This window comes from Pocillopora verrucosa, chromosome 11 (assembly GCF_036669915.1).
Source record: "Pocillopora verrucosa isolate sample1 chromosome 11, ASM3666991v2, whole genome shotgun sequence".
NCBI lineage: Eukaryota > Metazoa > Cnidaria > Anthozoa > Scleractinia > Pocilloporidae > Pocillopora > Pocillopora verrucosa.
The window spans coordinates 13233465-13252209 of NC_089322.1; the positions used below are offsets into that span (position 1 = coordinate 13233465).

Genomic DNA, 18745 nt, shown 5'->3' on the forward strand with positions numbered 1-18745 from the left:
ATGTTACAAAAAGTGACTAAGGACTGGGAATGAGGGTGGATTAAACAGGAAAATGGGAGTAATATGTTCTATTAGCTTATCTAATTGCATTCAGTGAGATCAAGTAAAGGACAATACAACGTGATTAAGCAAAGGAAGTTTATTTCATTGTTATGGATTTTTAACATCTACAATAAAACCTTACTTTGGTCAGAAAAGCTGTTTACTTTCTTTCAAACTCTTCAAAATATTTCAAAATCTGTAATACAACAGAATTCTTCTGCAAGGCAAGAGTAAAGTTTTGCTTAATGAAACTGCAACTTTACATCTCATCTTTTGACTAATAGCAAAATGATAGATACTCTTGTTATGTGCTTGGGCTGTCCGTGCTCACTGACCCTTTGACGTTTTGTATCTACTTTTATGAATCTAAAATAATGGATGAATAAAAAGAGAATTATCTACTCCAGTCCTTAGGTGAAGATGACAGGGCTGATTAGGGCTGGGCTCTAGACACTTCCTCTATCATTATACGGGATACTGAGTTCCATCCAGTGTAAGCATTCCCCAGTACATAACCGGGACACTGTCCTACCCATAACTCCACAGTAACCCTACCCTGTGGAATGTTTTCACAGTATCCCTCAAATGATCTGTGATGAAGCAGATTAGGACTCCCAGATGGCCAGTTGTTGTACACAACAGCCTCAATTGTCATTGGTCCACTACATTCATTTCCATTAAACTTGAAGAACCACCGGTTGCATTTAGCTGAAGTGCCGTCGACTCTCATATTTCCCTGGAATGAGACTTTAATAGCTGTATCAGACTGCGGTTTGTTGAATGAGCAATCCTATAAAAAATGTCAAGAAGACGGTCTTAGTGCAAAAAAACCTTTCATAGGAGTGTTATAGAAAATAATTTGATGATGACCTTATACTTTTCCTGTCTGCTTGAATGCACAGAATTGTTAATTGATATTTTTAGTTTGGCAGCATTTCTCAAGTCTGTTTTAGAGATGGCCATGACAAATTTACTCTAACACTTACTTCATTTTTCATTGCATTTTCTAGATATTTCTGTACCTTAATCTTTCCACTATCTCTATCATCATTTAGATTTTTCCACACACACTGTTTCCAGTTGGTCTGTGACACTGCACTATTTACGATTTTTCCTTTCTCTCCTTTGCACAGATTTGCAACTTGCTATTTTCAGTTTGATAGCATTTCTCTAAGGTCTCTTTCAGAGATGGCTATGACAAATTGGCTCTAACGCTTTATTTATTTTTCATTGCATTTTCTAGATATTTCTGTACCTTAATCTTTCCACTATCTCTACCATCATCATTTTTCCACACACACTGTTTCCAGTTGGTCTGTGACACTGCACCATTCACGATTTCTCCTCTTTCTCCTTTAGATCCCTGCTCTCCTTTCACACCCTTGATTCCTGGCGGTCCACTGCTGCCACGTGACCCTTCATGACCTTTATTTCCTTTTATTCCCATCATTCCAGGTGCACCATTTTTACCAAGTGACCCTGGATTTCCCTTTTGTCCTCTAGTTCCCGTCATGCCTCTCGGTCCCTTGACACCAGGCTCCCCCTTAGCTCCATCTTTTCCTTGTTGTCCTTGCGGCCCTGGGGCGCCAGGAACTCCCGGCATTCCTGGTATGCCATTCGAACCTGGAATCCCAGAAAATCCGGGAGCAAAAACGGATTTCTGAGAAAGAAAAAAGAACGTATAGTAATTGGATGGACGTACTTGATGTTCATTGATATTTAATTGTCCGCCGAAGTAGCACAGCAGTTTCTTCAGAAGCTAATCACATTGAGAATGTAACTTCGTTTTATGAGAAACAGCTCAGAACATTGAATGATATCATAACCTTGTCGAGATATCCCTAAAAGAAAACTTTTTCCAGTAATGTTCTACTTTGTATTTGAAAACTTATGATTGATGTGGGATTTGTTTTGCGCTTAGCTTGGTAGACATGGGTAGTAAACTTAGGTGTGACAGATGAACGCTTCATGAAGTACTTGCAATTTTACAGTAAAGAACCGCGGATAAAGCATGCTTAAGTGTACCTCACATGGGTCTTTGTCAGCGCCAGCTTGCGGATTCTGTTGTTGAGGACTGGTGGTTGTTCCCACGGAACTTACTTCTGTTATGGATGAGAAAATTAACAAAGCAGCGAGGATCAGAAGCTTCGCCATTCTTCGATAGTTGCTTCACACGAGCAGTTCGTGTTCTATGAATGAAATATATATCTCCTTATATTCGCGCCTATTTATATCCTAGAGAATTTCCTTGAAATGTGAACTGTAGGAAGCGATGGAGCTAAATGATAAGGAAGTCTCAAGCTACTCGAGATCACACACGTGTAAACAACTTAACTCTGATATCCTTATCACGTTTTTAATGAAGCACGTACCCCCTACAAATACATAGAATTTCCCGGAAACATCTGCGCAATGAAATGTTCCTTTCTGATCAAACGCGACATATTGAGGAGGCATAGAAATTTGATAAAGTCTGTTGCTGACGTGATCTTCGTTTGGCCTTTGGACGGTACTCACGTATTCTGCATTAATTATTAAACGTTCTAAATACCGAGTGTTAGACCTTTCTGACGCAGTGTGATAGATTTTCATCTTCAAACTTAACCATATGTATTAACGGTACAAATTTCAGACGCCTCATGCTGCAAATCTTGTTAAACTGAAACAATAATGTTTTTGATTGAGGAAATGTGGGATATTTTTAGTTATTTTAACCCGGCCAATCGTTAGTATCACAGAAAACCGTGTTGTAATTAGAAAAATGCGGCGGTATTAAAGCGGCCAAGCCGTCAGATGTTCAGTATGGTGTTCCTGGAGACCTCAAGCTCATTTCAGAGAATTAGAAAACTGCATGAATTGTCTATCTTCCTGTACATAAACTCACGTATAGATAACGCATGCTCATTGAAAATTGTCGAGGTTTTTTTTTTTTTTTATTAGCTAACGCTTTTTTGAAGGGGCGAGTTATCATTTGTCAGTCAAGAACTATTACAGTACCTCATGACTGCTTTGTTAGATCTCCTCTGGAACAGAGGTAAATTTTTCTCTGAAATATATTTCACATTTCTTAGTACAACCTTAGTTCTTAATTAAGCATATTGACCTTTTGTTTATTTTACAAAATTTAACCTCAAAGAAGTTTAACAAAATCTTTCAATTTAGCAAAGAAACTGTTAAGTATCTGTTACTTGATCTAGCTGGCGTGTTAATGAATACAGTTGTATACTGATAATGATAATGAATACGTTGTGAAGCATTTCCTTCTGTACGTGCCTTTTTGTATCCTAAAGAATTTCCTTTAAATGTAAACTCTCAGCTACCATTCTAAAATAAGAATTTTAACAAGGAAGCGATGGAGCTAGTCAAATGGAAAGGAAGTCTGAAACTACTCGAAATCACACACGGGTAAATAACTTGACTATGATATCCTTATCACGTTTATTAATGAAGCACGTAATCTACATAAATTCAGAGAAATTACCCGGAAAATCCAGGCCACGTAGCATCCCTTCTCTGATCAAACGTGACATATTAAGGAGGAAGAGATATTTGATATGGTCAGTGACATGATTTCCGTTTGGCCTTTGACCAAATGACCAGTGATTTCAGAAGGGATGTGATAAGGTACGGTGTTATCGAAAACAGCTTTATTTCCTCTCCTTGTTTCCTTATTGGGTGAATTTCCTAGAGCTTCCCAGAAGTTGTGATTATCCATGATCATCCATGAAGATCATCAGAAGACAACCAGCATGGCCGTGTTTATGACTTGGCATCTGAGGAAGATGATCGGTCACGAGCTCGCCTCAGTTGCAGTGCAGGATGTATCATGTTCTTCATGCTTAGCGTGCGTATATCCAGATATGCCATGGATACATGCGGGAGGTTTGGAGAGCACGGGAGACTCGTGAGTTGTTCGAGACGAAGCTAAGATCATCCTAAGCTTCTAGACCAAGAAAATTTTCCAGACTAAAGCTACTTTTAAAGGAAAGCTAAATTTACTGCTTAGAAGCAAAAAAAAACGTACCAATTTCTTGCATGTAAAAGATTCGCGTAATAGATTTACCATGCTTGAATCGTTGTTTACTCGAATTCACGGCCTGAGTTTCAGTAGCTTTGTGTTGAAAATTCTGAAAATTGTGTGCGATTTAAAACAAAATCTCCTATTGGACAATACTTTTAAGACATGTCAACACTTTAATTAGCTTAGATGTTCAGTATGGCGTTCTTGAAGACCTGAATTATCCGTCTTCCTGTACACACACGCTCATGTATGATCAGCGTATGCTCATTGAAAGTGGCATTTAGTTTCAGATTAGTTTCGAGTAACATTGTTTTCGAGTGTCTCCCCCTGGAAAAATGGCGTTATGCCAAACATCATGCTTAGAATTTTTCAATAAGCTCAAAATAACAATGTATGAGCTCATGATTCTTTAGTATTGCACTACGCGCCATGCACTGCACATCATGCACTGCGCATCATGCACTGCGCATAGATATCACGTAATCAGTTGAATAAGCGCGTGCACTCCCCCTCCCTCCCCCGCCCTCCCCCTCCCTCCCACTCCCTCCCCCTCCCTCCCCCTCCCCCTCCCTCCCCCTCCCTCCCCCTCCCTCCCCCTCCCTCCCCCTCCCTCCCACTCCCTCCCACTCCCTCCCACTCCCTCCCACTCCCTCCCCCCCCCTCCCTCCTCCCCATCCCTCTCCCCTCCCCATTCCTACTATCAGAAGGAAAAACTTGCAAATTCTTTAAGAGGGAGCAAGAAAAGCAGTTTCATTATGGCCATTACTCAGGCTACAGAATTCATCTTTTGTCAAAGTGTAACACCATAGGGATTTTTTTTTTAACTTACGTCATTATTTCGGCATTATCTTCGATGCTCTTGCTATTATAATTATGCAGTTATGCTATCAAAATTATGCACTGAATACGGGTGAAAAATTTAATCTTACCTTCAGGAGCATTGCAGACATTCACTCTCAATTATTTCGCATGCCGCTCCAAAAGGCGGGAAAACCGATACAACTTTCCCACTCGTGAAAAAAAACCGTATTACCCTTCTGATTAGTCAAACGATATTTTTAACTAACGAGAAAAATCCCATGACCAATGGGATTGCTTTTCATCAAAGAAAACGATTTTTATTCGGTACGTGAGTTTACACTGAGTAAATCCCAGTACTTCTTTAATACGTTAGATTACGCTACGCAGATTTGTATAATACTGCATCATTCTTCTGCATGGCAAGAGTGATGTTTAGTTTAATGAAAATTTCATTTCACATCTCATGTTTTGACTAAAGGAAATATAATAGATACTATTTTTATGAGTTTGGGCTCTCTGTGCTTGCTCGCCCTTAATCATTTTGTATTTACTTTTTATCGACAGTAAATCACAGATGTGCCACCAGATTCAAAGGACTTACCAGAACAAACAGGATGGAGGAAATATGTCTCTTTAAAGAGAGACTAGTAAATAAAATTTAATTGAAAACATGCTAACTCAGTTGCGAGACTGTGATAAACATTTTTCTTTTGTGTACAAGGGACAACTCTTTTTTCTTCATCAATGTGTTTGAAGGGTTTCAAGATTATTTTGCAAGAACTGAGAAAAAGACGAAGAAAATGATGATGAACAGTGAGAGATGAAAAGAAGCATGTACAGCTGTATCACTAATGATTAAAAAAACTGTAATTTTTTTTATTAAAACATGCTCAGTTTTCCTTCACAGGCAGCAACTACCTAATTTACCGCCAACAGTATGTCGTATTGAGGCCTTACATTCCTTTAAATTCTTTATAATCAATCAGGTATAAGGACCACTCTTCCGTATTAGACATTTATTTTACCTGCTGTGCATAAAATAGGGGAGAGCACTTCACATGTCAGGTTTAATGCTAAAACAAACGGATTGCAAAATTACTCAGGAAAAACAGGGAGGGAACCAAATTGTCAAGTTTGTAAAAAATACCAGCTTTTTTTGTGGAGTAATGGAATGGTAACAGGAATATTTTTAGAGCAAAAGTTGTTACTAACAAAAAGTTAGACAAATATCTTGCGATGTTGAAAATTGGAGAAAATCTAGAAAATCACGATGATGGAAGAATGAAAAAAAAGTTAAACTTTTCTTAAACGTTCCCTACCAAGGTCTGTTTCGAAAAATGCAATAAAAAAATAGCTCGTGATGCTTGTTTTTTAATTTATGGAAAAAATTAACCGATTTTAAACGACATCGACTCAAAACGTTCTTCGAGGCGTTGCATTTAAGATCATGATTTCCATCCTTGAGTAACGGGCTTCCTGCACGTTTTAAACTATATCTTTTTTCCACTGATAATCTTTTTTATGTCTCTCTGATTTAAAGGAGATAATTTTTACACCAAAATTATCCAATAAAAGGTATTAGTCAAGGTGCCTTTTCAAGAGCAAAAGATCAAAGTAGCTGTTTACCTCGTCCATTGACTGAAAACCAACACTTATTCAACTGATTACTTGATATCTATGCGCAGTGCATGATGCTCAGTGCATGATGCACAGTGCAATGCTGAAAAGTCACCTTAAGTTCAGGCGATAGGAGTGATCTGGTCTGGGCTCTTGACACTTCCTCTAACGTTACACGGGACACTAATGACCATCTAATGACCCTGTGGGATGTTTTCACAGTTTCCCTCGATATATCAAAACATCAAGTAGCGATTGTTAGTTGATCCAATACCAAGTTCTCCAAACTCACATCACAAGAATTGTCTGGCATACAGTAAGGAGAATTACCAAGGAGATCTTGGGAGTGAAAACGTTAACCAGAAAGTTGACAAATAAAGATCAAACCTCGTACTTGCATGTGCTACAGATGAGATTGTTTTGTTGTGTCTATTAAATTATAGCAAGGTTTACTTTGTAATGTGTGACACTTCTAAGAGGGTGGCAAAGGGTTTTTGCGTGACGCGTGATGGGCCCAAAACTTGCATGGTGACGCGTGATTGAACCCAAATTATACGCGTGACGCGGGACCGGACATCACAACTTGATGCGTGGTTTTCTATTTTACAAGTGCGTGACGTGTGATCTACAAGACTTACTAATTAGATTTCCGTGATAGTGAACGCTCTTTGGCCAAGAGGAAACCAATCATTCAAAGTAAATAGAGTCTTACAAAGATCAATAAACCATGGCAGCCGTCAAACTATACTTTGTTCACTAAAACTTTTTAGTTCAATTCAATTAAAAAAATATTTAATCAGTTGTGAGATTCCATTACAAAACATTTTTCCTTCAATTTGTGATCACGTTTTTAAAGGGCTTCAAGATTATTTTTCAAGATAATGAGAAAAGATGATAGAAATAATGGAAAAAAGTGAGAGATCATATCTGGTTTGTAATGTAACCAAAAATGCGAAGAAGCACACACAGTTGTATCATGAATGATTAGAGAAACTATCATTTTGTGTACTAACACATGACAAACAGTTTTATGGTAATGTAGAGACAAACTCATTTAATAATTTAGGAAAAAAATTTTCAGGAGGAGATGAAGGTTTGTGCTGGTACATGGCATAAACTAAAAAGTACTAACAGAAGTAAATGCAATTTATAAGAAGCAGAAGGTTTACATTGGAATAAAGGAATCCTCTGAGCATATTACTTGTGACATAGGGTAACTTTAATTTTTGGGTGGTATGGAAAATGTGAGAAAATTGTGAATCTAAAATAATGGGTGAGTGATAAGAGAATATCCTACTCCAGTTCTTGGCTGAAGATAACAGGACTGATTAAGACTGGGCTCTAGACACTTCCTCTATCATTATCCGGGATACTGATTGCCATCCAGTGTAAGCATCACCTAGGGTATGACCACTGGGACACTGTCCTACCCATAACCCAACAGTAACACTGCCCTGTTGAATGTTTTCACAATATCCCTCAAATGATCTGTGATGAAGCAGCTCAGGACTCCCAGATGACCAATTGTTGTACACAACAGCCTCAATTGTCATTGGTCCACTGCATTCATTTCCATTAAACTTGAAGAACCACCGGTTGCATTTAGCTGAAGTGCCGTCGACTCTCATATTTCCCTGGAATGAGACTTTAATAGCTGTATCAGACTGCGGTTTGTTGAATGAGCAATCCTATAAAAAATGTCAAGAAGACGGTCTTAGTGCAAAAAAACCTTTCATAGGAGTGTTATAGAAAATAATTTGATGATGACCTTATACTTTTCCTGTCTGCTTGAATGCACAGAATTGTTAATTGATATTTTTAGTTTGGCAGCATTTCTCAAGTCTGTTTTAGAGATGGCCATGACAAATTTACTCTAACACTTACTTCATTTTTCATTGCATTTTCTAGATATTTCTGTACCTTAATCTTTCCACTATCTCTATCATCATTTAGATTTTTCCACACACACTGTTTCCAGTTGGTCTGTGACACTGCACTATTTACGATTTTTCCTTTCTCTCCTTTGCACAGATTTGCAACTTGCTATTTTCAGTTTGATAGCATTTCTCTAAGGTCTCTTTCAGAGATGGCTATGACAAATTGGCTCTAACGCTTTATTTATTTTTCATTGCATTTTCTAGATATTTCTGTACCTTAATCTTTCCACTATCTCTACCATCATCATTTTTCCACACACACTGTTTCCAGTTGGTCTGTGACACTGCACTATTCACGATTTCTCCTTTCTCTCCTTTAGATCCCTGCTCTCCTTTCACACCCTTGATTCCTGGCGGTCCACTGCTGCCACGTGACCCTTCATGACCTTTATCTCCTTTTATTCCCATCATTCCAGGTGCACCATTTTTACCAAGTGACCCTGGATTTCCTTTTAGTCCTCTTGTTCCCGTCATACCTCTCGGTCCCTTGACACCAGGCTCCCCCTTAGCTCCATCCTTTCCTTGTTGTCCTTGCGGCCCTGGAGCGCCAGGAATTCCCGGTATTCCTGGTATGCCATTCGAACCTGGAGTCCCAGAAAATCCGGGAGCAAAAACAGATTTCTGAGGCAGTTTACAGAGTTTTAAAAATGGCATCAAATCACTTCTATATATAAGAAGTAAGATATGGAGTTCCTCAGGGGTCACTTTAAGGCCCAAGACTTTTTTTCCATTTATGAAAACAATTTTTTGTGATAGTAGATCACAAGGCGAAGTACACCTTTATGCGGACGATACAACAGCTTTCAGAATTGGAAATACCACCGATGGGGTTGTAGGAAAGCTCAATCTACTATTTGAAGAGATCCATACTTGGAGTGAACTTAAAAAACTTACCCTACATACTGGAAAACGGAAGTAATGATAATACAAAAGAATCGTCTGTAGGACCTTTGTTACCAGTTAGATGTGGCGATAAATTGCCAGAATACACTACCAAGATGAGTTATCTTCCATCACATCTTTTTGAAGAGATTTATTTTAAGACTGTAATACCTCGAGTGCCTTATTGTACCGGAGTCTGGTGTTGTTGTTCTGTTGCTATGTTTTACTGAAATAGTAAACTTGCACGTCAAGGCAAGGAGAATTGCTCACATGACAGGACGGAAAATGCGTGCACTGTAAGTACCTCCCGTCGTCCCATACAAAGCCTTAGAAAACTTTTCTAAGGGTTTGTATGGGACAACGGGAGGTACTTACAGTGCACGCATTTTCCGTCCTGTCATGAAAATATCGAAGAACTGTTTGGAGCATGAAGTCCTCGACCTTATCAAGTGGCAAGACTTGGGATACCTATACAAAAGAAGATTAGCAATTGAATTTTTTAAAGTCAAGCAAGACCTGAGCAGCTGACTACTTCCGTTCGACCCTCTTACTGAATCGAAGCGTAAAGGCCCACTCCTTGAAATCAACCGTATAAAAACAGATCTTGGGAGGATCAGTTTCTATTTCAGGGCCCCGATTTTATGTAACTCTCTTGACAGTTCATCTAGGCTCTTAGATAAACTTGAGAATTTCAAAACCAAGCTGAAATGCAGCAAGACTCTGTTACGAAAAATGACCGGCATTTTTTTCCAGGAACCATTATTAATCTTAACAAAGATGTAGACAATCTCATTAATTATTAACTTATAAGTGGTAAGTAATATATGTATTTTTTATTTTTACGCTGTAAAATACTTTTTAATAGATAAGTTTAAATAACAATCTTCTACATGTTTTTTTGTAAATATTTTTGTAAAGATTTCAATAGAAAGGTTCAATTAATGATTTGTATGTGTTTGTGATAAAATGTTTGTAAGCATTGTTAATAGTTAGGTTTAATTTATAACTGTATCGATAATGGTAGGTCCACATCAGCTTTTTTAGCTACCACTTTTCGATTTACGTTAACAAATAAAGTATGTATGTGTATATGTATGCATGTTTATATGTATGTATGAGAATAAGCTCTGATGAAGGGCTAACGATCGATAGAAACTCGGTGGTCAATTTGCCTTATCAACTCAGTTGATAAATCCGAATTAGCTTAGATGTCCATTATGACGTTCTTGGAGACTTGAAGCACATTATAGGGTAAAGTGATTTAACTATCCGTCTTCCTGTACACACTTCCATGTATGGTCAGCGCATGCTCATTGAAAGTGGAATTTAGCTTCAGATTGGTTTCGAGTAACAATGTTTTTGAGTGTTCCCCCTGCAAACATGGCTTTATGCCAAACATCATGCTCAGAGGTTTTCATTAAGCTCAAAATAATACTTGAAAATGATAGCTTTTAAGAACCCTTCAACCTTTCCCCCCCTATTTTTACTATCGGAAGGAAAAACTTGTAAAGAATAAAAGGCTTACCGAAGTTAAGAGCAGAATAGTTTACTGGATCAAATTCCAAAAGCGGGAGCAAGAAAAGCAGGTTCACTGTGGCCTTTACTCAGGTTACAGAATTCATATCTTGTTTCGGTGCTGCTCCAAAGGGATTTTTTAGAACTTACGTCATTATTTCGGCATTATTCTCGATGTTCTTGCTATTATAATTTTGCAATGAGGCTATCAAAATTAGGGACTTAATACAGAAGAAAAATTTCATCTTACCCGCAGGAGCGTTGAAAACATTCACTCTCAATACTTCGCTCCGAAAGGCGGGAAAAACCGGTACGATTTTTCTCACTTGTGAAAAATCGCATGACCAATGGGATTGCTTCTCATCAAAGAGAGAAGATTTTTATTCGGTTCGTGAGTTTGCTCTGAGTGAATTTCAGTACTTCTCTATTACATTAGATTACGCTATGCAGATTTGTATAATACTGCAGCCTCCTTCTGCATGGCAAGAGTAATGTTTTATTTAATGAAAACTTCATTTCACATCTCATGTTTTGACGAAAGGAAATATAATAGATACTCTTCCTATGTGCTTGGCCCCTCTGTGCTTTCTGGCCCTGAATCATTTTGTATTTACTCTTTATCGAAAGTAAATCCCAGATGTGCCATCAGATCTAAAGGACTTACCAGAACAAACATGATGGAGGAAATATATCTATTTAAAGAGAGACTAGCAAATACAATTAAATTGAAAACATGCTAACTCAGTTGCGAGACTGTGATGAATATTTTTCTTTTGTGTCTATGAGACAAATAGTTTTTCTTCATCAATGTGTTTAAAGGGTCTCAAGACTATCTTTTTCTGAGGAAAAGTCAAAGGAGATGATGGTAAACAGTGAGAGGTCCTCTCTGGTTGGCAGTGCAGCTAACATCAAAAGAAGCATATACAGCTGTATAAATAATGATTAAAAAAACTTAATTTTTAAAATTAAAACATGCAATGTTCTCCTTCACAGGCAGCAACTACCGGGTAAAATTTACCGCCTGCAGTATGTCGTATTGAGGCCTTAAATTCTTTTAAATTCTTGAAAATTAATTAGGTAAAAGGATTACTTTACAGTTAAAGAAATTTATTTTACCTGCTGTGCGTAAAATAGGGGAGAACACTGCATATGTCAGGTTTGATGCAAAAGCAAACAGATCACAAATAACATAGGAAAAACTTAGGGGGGGGAGGCAAATTGTCAAGGTTGTAAAAAGTACCAGGGTTTTTTTTTTCTTTTTGGTGGAGTAATGGAATAATAACAGGGAATAGTTTTAAAATGAAAAAATAATGGTGAAAACAGTAGATTGTCTTTAGGACTACGGCTTTGTTTCAATGTATGGAACTCCAGCCACCATCAGAAACGTTGGCATTTGCTAAGTGGGAAAAATTGAAATGTTTAAAACTTTCACTTTTAAGTGTCTCCTTTAATTTTAAATTATCATCGTAGGAGATTAGGTATAAAATAAATAAGCTGAAGCAAAAGGATATACGTAAACAATCAGTTTTGGTAAAAAAAAAAACTTTTCTAACCCTTCAACCCCATAAGTGACCAAAACAGAGTTTCTTCCTTTAATATCAATACAATATTAAGAAGAAAAGTGAAAAGAATATATCAAAGTAGCGACTGTTAGTTGATCCAGTACCAAGTTATCCAAACTCACATCACAAGAACCATATGGCAGACAGTAAGGAAGAATTACTGATGAGATCTTGGAAGTGAAAACGTTAGCTAAAAAGGAGACAAATGAAGATCAAACCTCTCACTTGTATGTCCTACAGATGAAGTTTATGTCAAAAAGGAGGCAGAAAGACGTCTAGAAAGAAGAAAACAAGAACAAGAAAACACAAATAAACAACAGAGTGTAGAACCTGTTGGCGTATTCTGGCCGTTATTTAACCTTCTTTGCAGTCAGTTTAGCAAATTGCCTGGCAGGAAGTCAAGTGGTGCAGTTGTACTACAGACCAAACCTGGTGAGAATCTTACGTTCTGTTTATTTTATGATTCATGAACATAGGAAATAGTAGATCACTACCCTTTGATTTACCTACATTTCAGCAAGGTTTCCTTTGCAATTTTTTGGAACTTCTAAAACAAAACTGGTCTGAAAGATCAGCTGAGTTATATTTGTTTGTTTGCAGTCTAGAAACTTGACTTGTTATTCTCAAGATTTGTTTTTCTATTCTCCCTTATTGCTATATACAACATTTAATTTTTGTAAAGCTTAGAGAATTAAGAGTATCTTGTATCTGATAAGTTAAATTATTATTATTACTTGCTCACTAAATGATGCAGTGGAATTATGGGGAGAGATTCCTCTTTTTTCAATTAATCACTTTTTAAATTGATTTTAGGCTTCACTGATTGTCAATAATTAACTAGAGTTGCCATGTTTAGGTAAAGCTCTTTGTTAGCGGAGTTTTTCTACTTGCAGGCATGAAAATCCTAATCAAAAGGAGGCAAAATTGCTATGAAAAAAGTTTTGATTCTGTCAAAAGCTGAGCTATTCTAAGTTGTCATTAATGAAGTAAGCAATCAGTTTCCAACGTGAATATTTATCTTTATTAATATGAATCTAAACTGAGAGGCCTGGACTGGGTACAGGCAGGGTACATAATTGTATTTTTCCTTTTCCTTAAAATTGAGCAATTTATTCAGCATACAAGTAATAAGACTTAGATAGAGCCAATGGCCATTCACTACACTAACGCGTTTTAATTGCGAAATTACTTTGGTATATTACCGCTCTGGTATCTGTGCGCATGTTTTAAGTAATAAAGCAAGCAAGCAAGCATGCGAGCGAGCAACAAGTTTATTTCAAGCTTCTGAGAAAGTTTTAGTTCCCTCCCATCGAAATTGACAGGTTTGACTCTCTTAATCTCATTCGTAGTTTATTCCTGATTACTGGAACGTTGGTTTAGTGTATTCGTCAAATATATTTTATGTAATATTATAAAATGTTCAGAGAAATGCGCACGCCGTGATTGGTCAGAACGAGTTCATCATATTTCCATAAAGCACACCTCTTCCGTCACACGACTGCATTATTGAGATATAATGCACACAGCCTACGTCATCGGTAAGAGCGCGCGCAATTCACGATACATTTTCTACAGTAATTAAAAGAACTTGTTCTTCGATCATTATTGAGTTCCATAAGCACTTGGGAATTCTTAAGAACACCCGAGAAGTGCGAGAAGCACTCGCCTTCGGCAGGTGCTTCTCCGCACTTCTTTCGTGTTCTTAAAAATTCCCGCGTGCTTATCTAACTCAGCAATGCACTCGTCGCATTTTTTGTTTGTTGTCAAATGTGTTATTTACGGATATATACATTTGATAAACTGTCTGGTTCCAAAACAAGCCTCTGTCTTTTGTGGTGTTTGGTGAATTCTCCTCTGTCCAAGGTTACAAAAAGTGACAAAGGATTAGGAGTTAGAAAGGGATAAACAGGAATAATATGTTTTATTAACTTACCTAATTGGATTAGGGGAAAAAGGGAGAAAAGTTAGTTTATTTTATAGTCATGAATTTTTAACAGCCAAAAAAAAATTCCTTACTTTGCTCACGACACCTTTTTCCTTTCAGCCGAGCAGAAGATGTATGCAAGTTTTCGCTGTGTGCGCGGATTAGGCTACATGACTATTTCAGAACTGCTGAGGGCAATAAAGGAGAAGGTTCTGTTTGATACGTTCCCGGAGTTTTCCGAATAAAGTGCTACATATTCTTGTAGTGATACCTACTACATCGTGTTCCACAGAACGATCATTCAGTCCGTTGCCTTGATTGAAAATTTACCTCTTACCACCATGGAGCAACAACGTGTCAGTAACATCGCACTTATCAACACTGAAAGGGCATATGCTAACTCTGTAGTCAACAAGGGATCGTATCATTGATATCTTCGGCCGTCGAAATGGCAGAGATAGCTATATATTTCTTTTAATATGTTTTATGGGCTCATATGATAGATTCATATGTAAGAATATATTTATTTCATATGTAGGCCTATGTTAGTTTATCGTACGACTCGTGTTTCTCTTCGACTGTTTCATAACAATTTGGGCAACTTACAAGAATTTTTTGGCATTATTAAATATCACAGGTAACAGTGTTGTAATTAACAAACTGCGGCAGAATAAAAGCGGTCAAGCCCTTAGATGTTCAGGAGAGCGTTTCTGCAGACTCTGAAGCGCCTGATATCATGTTTGTTTTACAAAACTTGTGAATAAAAATCGTACGCGCTCACAAGCCATAAAATAACCTATAATTATAACCAGAATGTAAGCCTTTAATGCTTCAGATTATATTTCGTAAGTCTTATGTGCCGCTATCTCGCTGGAATGAGACTTTAATAGCTGTATCAGACCGCATGCAGCTTGTTGAATGAACAATCCTGTAAAAAATGCCAAGAAGTCAGTCTTAGTGCAAAAAAAAATGTTTGATAAGAGTGTCATAGGAAAGAATTTGATGATGCCCTTGTACTTTTCCTGCCTGCTAGAATACACAGAATTGTTAATTGATATTTTAGTTTGGTGGCATTTCTCGCAATCAGATGTTCATTTCTCCTTAGCATTCAGATTCTTCCACATACACTGTTTCCAGTTGGTTTGTGACAATGTACCATTCACGCTTTTCAATATCACAGTTAACAGTGCTGTAATTAACAAACTGCGGCAGGATAAAGGCGGTCAAGTCCTTTGATGTTCAGGAAAGCGTTTCTGCGAGCTCTGAAGCGCCTGATATCATGTTTATTTTTTCTGTGGTCGATTACGCCATTCATGCTCATACTGAGGCGGTGAGATATATTTTTATCTCCAAAATCTGTTTTTGTGTATTAATGGCGCTATTTACAGACTTGTGTTGTGAAGTTAAAATTAACAACGATATTTTTGTGTCTCTTTGGTATTTTCTCGAAATTGATGTTTCTACTAATTACCCATATTGTAGGTGTTTCAGTTTTCTACAAGACTTAAAGGTTTTTTATCAGCGTAAGGGTCGCATCTGTTAGTGTTATCGGATAACAGAATTCATCTCTAGAATTTAAGCTTTCAATGCTACAGATTATTTTTCACACAGTCTTATGTGCCGCGATCTCGTATAGAGTACAGGTGTGGTGTCAACTTCCAAGGTTAAGAAAACACAACCAAGTGAGAATATCTTTGCATTTCTTTTGGTGATTGTGGTTAGCTTGGGCGAGAGTTGTAGCAGCAAGACATGTTACATAAAATAAGAAGATTTTGGGATCCAATATTCATGGTGCCTTCCACCCAGTTTGCTCAAGCTATTTCCCCCTTACATTCAAATACTTGTCTCACTTAGCATCTAATTAAACTGACGTAATAACGTGTTTTAGTAGGAAATAGCTGATAGCATTCGTTAGTTGACCCTTGCGTCGGTGAGAGGTATTAATAATGATAAAAATCGAGCAAATATGGATTTCTGGAAGGAAAAAAATCACGGAGCAGTGAATATTTCCCTAATGTTGCATAAAATTCCCGTAAGAAAAACTCTTTCCAGTAGTTTCTCTGACGAAGGGCATACGCTCGAAAATTCAGCTTTAGAAACTCTTTACGGCGGCCAATTTACGCTTTAACCTAAAAACGAGAATTAAAGGGGGATTGAAAATATAAGAAGGGTAATTTCCAGGAAATTTCTGTACAGAGATCAACTTTAACCGGAACAATTTACTTCTTTATCGACCTGATAAACATAATTGAAATGTACTGAGCTTGTCGCAAGATAATGGGAATATTCTATTACAAATTACAGTTACTAGAAAACCTGAACATCTCTCTCCGTGTCAAATTCAAGAAACAGTAGGAAAAGATAACAATTCCTCTGCTCGTAAAATAAAACCGTTAGGAAATACGAAATAATCAATCAGCTTATTGTATTTTTTTTTTTAGTGAATGGCTTATGACGATATGTTATTTCTATTCATTTTCCAAAACTTAAAAAAGTGTAAAACACATATACAGAAAATTCTTTTCAGATGCCAATTTTGTCTTTTAATAGCAATTAGCTTGGCAGACACGTGTGGTAAAGATTTCACAATTGAAAGATTCGTGATGTAAACATAGGAAAACCGCGATTTTTTTAAATAAATAATCGATCTTTAATCACCAAGTGTACCTCACATGGGTCTTTGTCAGCGCCAGTTTGTGAATTTTGTTGTTGAGGACTCGTAGTTGTTCCAACTGAACTGGCTCCTGGTTTGGATAAGAAAAATAAAGAAAGCAGCGAGGATCGGTAGGTCCGCCATACTCCGATGGTTACTTTGCGCGAATATTTTGTGTTCTTTGTAAAAATCCTCGCAGGCATGTATGAAATATCTTCTTCTTTTATTAAAATAATGACTCCCAAGGTTATAAGAAAACAACTAAATTAGAATATAGGCACGTAGCTTTTGGTTAATAGTAAAAAGTTGTAGGTGGAGTTGTAGTCGAAAGTAGTTGAAGATAGAGTGACAGTTACAGTTGGAGTTAATTAGAGAGAAAATACTGTCTGTAGACGATGCAGCAGTAAGGCATCATACATCAAAGACGAAAGCTTTGTGATCCAAGAATCTTAGTGCCTTCCGCTCAGCGAGTTTGCCTGAGCTAGTTTCTTTCTAACTTCCCAAAATTCTTTGCTCCTTTGATTAAGTACAGTATTCATGTATTTTGAATCAATTTTAAAATAGAATAAAACTTTTTAAACACGGTTTGTTTGATCACTGATCATGAGGCGGTGCAAAATATTTTCATCTCCAAACTCTATTAATGTCTTTTAAAGGCATAGAATTTGAGACTTGTGTTGTGCAGTTTGAATTAAGAGTGATATTTTTGCACGGTATAATACATTAAAGGAGAAAGCTTTTGTGATCCAAGACACCTGGTACTTTCCGCTCAGCGAGTTTGTTTAAGCTAATTTCTTCCTCAAGTCTCAATGTTCTTTTGTCCTTTGGTCGATTAAGATATTTGACCCATGTATTCAAAATGGATTCTTAAAATTGTTTGATGCACACTGATCATCAGGCTCTGTGATAGATTTTCATCTTCAAATATTTGTTCAAGTGTTTGAAGGATGCAAATTGCAGACTTGTGTTGTGTAGTTAAAATTAAGAATATTATTTTTGTATTTCTTGTTGATCTCTAGATGTGATTTTCCTATAATCATCATTATTTTAAGTGATTTGTTTGCATGAGACTTTAAGCCTTTTTCTTGAGTTTTTACTGATTATGGAGTTTATCCAGGGTCTAATTTAATCCTTCAGTGCTCCAGATTGTTTATCACGCGGTCTCTGTGCCGCTATCTCTTATAAAGCATAGGTGTGGTGTCAACTTCCGAGGTTAAGAAAAACCGACCGATTGAGCAAATAAGTGCGCATGTTTTTTTGCAATCGTAGTTCGTGAGAGTTAGATAGGGTTAGAGGTGAATTTTATCAGAGACAGAATGCTTTAGATGTTTTAGCAGCAAGGCATAATAATGAAAGAAGACGCTTTTGTGATCCAAGGTTCTTCGTGCCTTCCGCCCATCAAATTAGTTGAAGCTATAGTTTCCACTAATGTCCTAATAATTATCTCACTGAGTATCTAACTGAATTGGAGCAATAACGTGTTACATTGAGGAAATGGAAGATAGCATCATGGAGAAGCTTCGCCATACACCGATGGTTACTTTGCGCGAATGCTTTATGTTCCCCATGAAATATCTTCCTTTAAAAAATGACAAGTCTATTAACGTCCTTTATAGAACCTCGTAAGACTTATTGTCAGTTACCATGTTAAATAAGAATCTTAATAAGAAAACTGTCGAGCAAAATGATACTATACTCGCAATCACACGCGAGTTAACACTCTGATATCCTTATCGGTTCACTAGTGAAGCACGTACTGACTAATGTTTCATACGTATTTATTCGATTAAA

General features: G+C 37.1%; 2 protein-coding genes across 2 annotated transcripts; both read right to left on the reverse strand.

Moving 5' to 3' along the window:
* Nucleotides 1–475: 475 nt before the first annotated feature.
* On the reverse strand, nucleotides 476–2196 carry LOC131786415 (collagen triple helix repeat-containing protein 1-like). The gene is made up of 4 exons (XM_066174028.1): nucleotides 2068–2196; nucleotides 1423–1702; nucleotides 1065–1165; nucleotides 476–832 (listed from the first exon to the last, which is right to left on the reverse strand). Exons 1-4 carry the CDS (start codon nucleotides 2194–2196, stop codon nucleotides 476–478), a joined length of 867 nt encoding a protein of 288 aa, XP_066030125.1.
* A 5613-nt stretch (nucleotides 2197–7809) lies between these two features.
* On the reverse strand, nucleotides 7810–8932 carry LOC136284384 (collagen triple helix repeat-containing protein 1-like). Its single transcript, XM_066174653.1, has 3 exons — nucleotides 8716–8932; nucleotides 8402–8524; nucleotides 7810–8169 (listed from the first exon to the last, which is right to left on the reverse strand). Exons 1-3 carry the CDS (start codon nucleotides 8890–8892, stop codon nucleotides 7810–7812), a joined length of 660 nt encoding a protein of 219 aa, XP_066030750.1. The 5' UTR covers nucleotides 8893–8932.
* Between the last annotated feature and the right edge of the window lie 9813 nt (nucleotides 8933–18745).